Genomic DNA, 7,314 nt, shown 5'->3' with positions numbered 1-7,314 from the left:
GAGCCCCGAACAGCTGCCATTTTCTCTCTCCATCACACCAGCGTGATTACTTGAGAAATGAACAGCCCCGGCTCAAAGCTACTCCAGAATTCTCTGAGGAAATATGGCTCCGTGTTCCAATAATGAGATTCTTAAGGCAAGCGTTACTTACAATCACTCCGCAAAAGGAGCGAGCCGAGCCCCTATATCTTACAAATTAGAATTTAAGAAACCCAGCGACAGTCTTGGACAATCATTACTCTTCTGCTGCTCCAAGGTTTCTGGGCTTTGGTCTATTTTTAGTGCAGAAAAACTGTTAAGTCCTTAAAAAGGTAATCATAATAACATGAAAACTCACTATAATTAGCTTTCTAAAATGGCAAATTCTACCCCATTTTTAGGTCCAAACTGACAGATTCTTCCACATCCTCATCATTGCCCTTTCCTGCCAGAAAAGTCTTGGCTTTAACCAAATGAGAATTAGCAATCCCTTTCATTAAAATTTAAGGGAAAAATCTAATTAGTCAGAGGTTTCTTCCCTCTTCCAATTGAGAGAAAGAAAACCAGCAGGTTGCCAAAGGTAATATCTTCTTTGCTGAAACCTATCACTTGGAGAAGTTGAAATATTACATTGTGCTGATATTTTTTTTTTTCCTTTCAAATGCATCTGCTGGTTTCCTCACCGTCTAAGCCATTCTAGGGTAGCAAAGGTAATGAACTCTCCCTATGATTACATATTTTTTAAAGTGGCTATTTCTAAGAAATGTTATATCCTCCAGAGTTAGCCACCTAGGCAGATAACTGAGAGAGTAGCACTGTTGTTAACCAGAGATGTGAAGCAGATAGTTTCCCTTCACTCTGAACCATGCAATAAAATATAGCAGAAGATGTGTAGTTTTTTTCCCTCCAAGAAGAAAGGATGGAATTAAGGTACCAAGAATGCCAATCCCACAAAAAGGCAAGAAAGAAAACCAAAGGAGCAAAAAGGTAATATAGTCTCCCCAAAACACAAACATGTAGCAGCGAGGCAATTAATTGTTCACGGAGTACGAAATTGTTCGTGGGATGGGACTGGTGGGGGTAGGTTTTGAAGACCAGTCCTACTGTCCTGATTCCTACCTAGAATGAGCGAGAAAAACCAATGAGTGGAGAGCTTACAAATCATCTTTAAAAATCCTCAAGGCCACAGAAATTCTACCCACTGGTCAAATGTACATCAGTCCCACTCATGTTTACTAGTCTCCCTTCTCATTGCCTCTTTCTACTAATTCTCAAATTACTGAGTTATGGGGCAAAAGCATGTATCTACTACCAATCCAATAATTGAGCTTCAGTTCAGTTCAGTTCAGTCGCTCAGTCGTGTCCGACTCTCTGTGACCCCATGAATCGCAGCACGCCAGGCCTCCCTGTCCATCACCAACTCCCGGAGTTCACTCAGACTCATGTCCATCGAGTCGGTGATGCCAGCCATCTCATCCTCTGTCGTTCCCTTCTCCTCCTGCCCCCAATCCCTCCCAGTACCAGAGTCTTTTCCAATGAGTCAATGCTTAGATGTCCATATAAATAAGACAGAAAGGGATCAAAGAAGATGAGGAATAAACTTAAGTGTGTTTTGAGTCCGGAAGGAACAGTACTAGACTTCTAACAGTTACTTTTTGTTATTAAGTTTTGGATATGAGAGCCATTGCTGACATTCATAGAACAAACAAAAGTTATAATGGGACTGTACATTGGCTACATAGGACTTCCCTGGTGTCTCAGTGGTAAAGAATCTGCCTGCCAATGGAGAAGACACAGGTTTGATCCCAGAGTCAGGAAGATCCCCTGGAGAAGGAAATGGTAACCCACTCTGGTATTCTTGCCTGGGAAATCCCATGGACAGAAGAGCCTGGTGGGCTACAATCCCTGAGGTCACAAAAGGGTCAGACACAACTTGGCAACTAAACAACAACAATGCTGGCTAGATAAGACTCCATTATAAAGCTACTGTCGTGAGTGACAACAGGAATGGGGAAACATGAGGCAACTGCGAGTAGAGCCACGGGCTTTGAGTTCTTGTGTAAGATGATATGAATAAGCCTCTTCAATAAACGGTGCTAGGAGAACTGGACAGCTACCTGTAAAAGAATGAAATTAGAACAGTTCTTAACATCATACACAAAGATAAACTCAAGATGGATTAAAGACCTAAATGGAAGATCAGAAACTTTAAAACTCTTAGAGGAAAACATAGGCAGAACACCCGATGACATAAATCAAAGCAAGATCCTCTGTGACCCACCTCCTAGAATAACGGAAATAAAAATAAAAGTAAACAAGTGGGACCTGATTAAAAGCTTTTACACAGCAAAGGAAACGATAAGCAATGTGAAAAGACAACCCTCAGAATGGGAGGAAAAAATAGCAAATGAAACAACTGACAAAGGATTAATTTCCAAAATATCCAAACAGCTCATACAACTCAATACCAGAAAAACAAACAACCCAATCAAAAAGTGGGGAAAAGACCTAAACAGACATTTCTCCAAAGAAGACATACAGATGGTCAACAAACACATAAAAAGATGCTCAACATCAGTCATTATTAGAGAAATGCAAATCAAAACTACAATGAGATATCACCTCACACCAGTCAGAATGGCCATCATCAACAAGTCTACAAACAATAAATGCTGGAGAGGGTGTGGAGAAAAGGGAACGCTCTTGCATTGTTGGTGGCAATGTAAATTGATACAGCCACTATGGAAGATGGTATGGAGATTCTTTAAAAAACCACCATATGACCCAGCAATCCCACTCCTAGGCATATCCCCTGAGGAAACCAAAACTGAAAAAGACACATGTATTCCACTGTTCACTGCGGCACTATTTACAATAGCTAGAACATGGAAGCAACCTAGATGCCCATAGACAGACGAATGGATAAAGTTGTGGTACATGTGTACAATGTAATGTTACTCAGCCATAAAAAGGGATGCATTTGAGTCAGTTCTAATGAGGTGGATGAACCTAGAGCCTATCATACAGAGTGAAGTAAGGCAGAAAGAGAAATACCATATTCTAACACATATATACAGAATCTAGAAAAATGGTACTGAAGAATTTATTTACAAGGCAGCAATGGAGAATGAGACATAGAGAATAGACGTGGACATGGGGAGAGGGGAGGAGAGGGTGAGGTGTATGGAAAGAGTAACACGGAAACATATTATCATATGTAAAATAGATAGCCAATGGGAATTTGCTATATGGCTCAGGAAACCCAAACAGGGGCTCTGCATCAACCTAGAGGGGTGGGGTAGGGAGATGGGAGGGAGGTTCAAAAGGGAGGGGATATATGTATACCTATGACTGATTCATGTTGAGGTTTGACAGAAAACAGCAAAATTCTGTAAAGCAATTATCCTTCAATTAAAAAAATAAATTCATTTTTTAAAATGATATGAATAATTGGCAGAACAATTCTTTCCCAACTGAAGCAAGTTCCTTCAGGTCAAGGGCAAAGACGGGCGTGAGAAACTATTAACCCACAACCCGAGCCCCGCTCATCCCAGAATCACACGAGACAGGAGCTTTCCCTCTGACCAGAGCCATCACAGGGAGAAACACTTTTTCGTCTCGTCAGCCATCCTTACAGGTTCTGAAAAGTGGTACTCACGATAAGCATGGTGACCAGAAGATTCTTCCTGGTGACCTGAGCGTGAGAGAAGATGTAGTTCAGCACAGTGTTCATATCACTCTTGTTCTCCTCCCGGAGGGCGAACACGCACTTGTCATAGTGGCCTACGAGCAGCAAAAAGAACCGGTCACCACCATGTACGCACGTTCACATTTACATGCTATTTAGAAAATTAGTAAGCAGTGAGAAGAAACAGCTTGAGAATTTTCTTAGGTAGATTTCTACAGAATTGGCAGTGTGGTTTATTAAGAACAACTCTGGGCTAGGAGTCAGGTAATCTGGTATAAAAGCCCTGGGCTCAAAGCTTAGCTCTGTTACCAAATGGTGATGCGCTCCTGGGCAAATCACTTTACTTCTCTAAGTCTTATTTTCATTTAAAAATTTTGACAGGTGGGGAAGGGTGTGTCTTAGGGCCTGAGAGTCCACCCCCGACCCTTACTCTAAACTCTCTTATTTAGCTTCTTGCAATGGTTTCCTTGGGCTTCCCGCAATGGTTTCCTTGGGCTTCCCAGGTGGCACTAGTGGTAAAGAATCCACCTGCCAATGCAGGAGACCCCAAGAGACATGGGTTTGATCCCTGGGTTGGGAAGATCCTCTGGAGTAGGAAATGGCTACCCACTCCAGTATTCTTGCCTGGAGAACGCCCTGGACACAGGACCCTGCTAGGCTACATCCACGGGGCTGCAAAGAGTTGGACGAGACTGAGCACACAACCTGAGCAACGTGGTTTCCTTAGAAGAGAGGGTTCAGCTACTTAAAAAGAGATGTCAACACCATTAAACCCCAGCTAGAGATTCTGGTTCCATGTTCCACTCACCAAAACTGTTTCACCTCAACTAGAAGGCGTGGTTTTAGTTCAAAACTAAAACACCCAAACTTATCAATATCCACAAGAAGGATGGCTGCTTCCTCTGGAATCAACATTTTCTCTTCTAAGTCCACAGAATAGTTAAGCAATGCCTAGGAATTCCAAATCCAAACTAAGACACAGATCAGGAAGAACCCTGCATGAAGGTAAAAGGTCTGTAGAGAGATACAGTTATGCGTATTTTCATTGGCCTTTCACAAGGCCACCAGAGGCAGGTTAGTTCTCACGGGCAGGGCTGTGTTTTGCAACAGAAGCGTAAGCTCAGGTATACCGTAGTGACTTCTACCACGGAATATAAGTAATATTCAGTTCTTTAGAAAACAGCTTACCTCAGAATTAAATTTACAAGTAAAGGAGAATGAGCATCCGAATAGTCTAAAGGGTCAGAATTTTTATGAAATCATGAAAATACTAAAGGATTATCACCTAGTTCAGACTGCATGTTAAGTTACAAACCACAACAGTGGCATTCAAACTGCACTGCCAGGTATTCCTAGAACATCAAGTACAATCAACGAAGGCAACTCTGCTTTTATCTGCTTGGTTTTTTTTTAAGATTATTCTGATTTGGACCATTTTTAAAGTCTTTATTGAATCTGTTACAATATTGCTTCTATTTAATGTTTTGGTGTTTTTGGACAGGAGGTAAGTAGAATCTTAGCTCCCTGACCCGGGATCAAACCCACACGCTCTGCATTGAAAAGCAAAGTCTTAACTGCTGGACCACAAGGGAAGTCCCTTATCTGTTTTAAATATTAGTGACTGACATAAGATTTTTTTCAAAATCAACCTAAATATATTTGAAAAACAGTGAACTTCAGTATTTAGAGAGCTGCCAATTTCATAAAATATCCATTTGGGACAAAATGGAAGCTGTTGGTTATCCTATATAAATTCATATTTCTCCCTAAAGTGACAACAGAAATATATCTTGGTAATGGAAATTACTAGGGCCAGGGGAAATATGAAGAACATTTACCCAGGGGAGAGGCAGCAGAGACACTAAGCAGAAAGAAAGCAATGATGCCAAGTACCTCTTTCAAAAAAACTTTTTACTGCGACACATACATTCAGAAGAATAAACGCCCAAGTAACTACCATCTATCAGAACATTTTTAGTATCTTTGAAGGATCCTATGTGCTCCTCCTCAAAAATAACCACTAAACTGAATGTTATGTTAATCGTTCTTTTGCTCTTTACATTTATCACAAATGTGTGTGTGTACATATATATATGTATCCATGAATGTATATATTCACTTTTCCTGTTTTCAACTTGGTAACAATGGAATGTTTGGATCCTTCTGTAACTTGTTTCTTTCCCCGACCATTATGTTTTGGATGCATCTTGGTTCCATTTTCACTGCTGTAGACTAATCCATTGTAGAAATATACTAGAATTCAACTATCTATTCAACTTGTGTATATTTGGGTTGTTTCCAGTCTTGTTTGCTATTAATGAATAATGATGCCACCAACAGTCCTGAATATGTCTCCTTAATAAACATGTGTAACAGTTTCTCTAGAGCATGTCATCTAAGAGTGAAATTGGTAGGTTGAAGAATATAAATAAGTTCAATTCCATCAGGTACTGATGAACTGGTTTCCAAAGTGGTTGTAACAATTTGCACTTCTACTTATACAAGTGGTGGAAGATGATGTGAATTTTAAATTTTTGCCAATCTTATTGTGGTTTTGGTTCATAGCTCTCTAATTAGTAAGATCGAACATCTTTTCATTGATCATTTGGGTGTGATCATTTGTGCTTCCTCTTCTCCAAATTATCTTTTTTTTATCTTTTGCCCATTTTTCTATTAGGTCATCTTTCACTTATTGACTCAAGGCAGTGCTCTACAGATTCTAATCCTTTCTCAGTTGTTACGATTTATAAATATCTTCCTCCACTTTATGGCTTGTATTTTCAAAGTCTTTTTATGGGATCTTTTCATGAACAGAATTTCTTAAGTGATGTCAACTTATTTATCCTTTTCCTTTATAGTTTGTTCCTGCTGGTTTTACATGACAAAATCTTCTTGGTCTTGAGGTCATAAGGATATTCTCCTAAAAATTAAGTAGTTTTGCCCCTTTAGTATGTGTTTAAGTTTTAAATTAATCTGGAATCGATTTTTGTGCATCTTGTCTAGGCTAGGGATCTTTTTTTTTGGAGGGGTGGTGGCAAATGAATAATCCATTACCCAGTAGCAAACTGTCCTTTCCCCATGACTTACAACACATGCCCTGTTGTAGTTTTTCATGTATCTGCCTCTGGGTTAACAGAGCCAATGTCCCATTGTTCTATTAATCTGCCCTAACACCAATATCACAATCTCTTCATTAATATGGCTTTATCTCAAATCTTGATATTTAACTGGACAAATACCTCCATAGTGTATTTCTTTAGAAGAATCTTGGTTACCTTTCATGTGAATTATAGAACTAGCCCGACAAATTCCATAGAAATACACTAGTAAGATATTTATTGCAAAGTCAATAAATCTACATATGAACTCCGAGAGAATCAACACTTTGCAAATATATATATTCCAATCCAAGGCCATGATATTTATCTAGATCTTTATTATTTCTACTGATTACAACTTTCTCCAAAAAAGGTTGCAAATTTTTTTGTTAGACTTATTCCTCAGAATTTCATATTTTGGGTTGCTATTTCAAATGGAATACTTTTCTAAACTGTTCTACTATAAAATTTTAATTTTGTATATTGACTTTTTAAATTTAATTAATTAATTAATTAATTTTGGCTGTGCTGGGTCTTTGCTGTGGTGCA

The 7,314-nt window shown here is 39.2% G+C and overlaps 1 protein-coding gene across 1 annotated transcript in view; it reads right to left on the bottom strand.

Moving 5' to 3' along the window:
• Positions 1-7,314, bottom strand: part of ACACA (acetyl-CoA carboxylase alpha) — a 288,539-nt gene that overhangs the window by 140,462 nt on the left and 140,763 nt on the right. Inside the window, 1 exon segment of the mRNA XM_010861548.1 lies at positions 3,638-3,762. Coding sequence (XP_010859850.1) covers positions 3,638-3,762 — 125 coding nt within the window.

This window comes from Bison bison, unplaced genomic scaffold (genome assembly GCF_000754665.1).
Source record: "Bison bison bison isolate TAMUID 2011002044 unplaced genomic scaffold, Bison_UMD1.0 scf7180017864472, whole genome shotgun sequence".
In the NCBI taxonomy this organism is placed as follows: Eukaryota; Metazoa; Chordata; class Mammalia; order Artiodactyla; family Bovidae; genus Bison; species Bison bison.
Note: the sequence above shows the minus strand (reverse complement) of the source record. Positions and strands in the feature narration are given on the sequence as shown.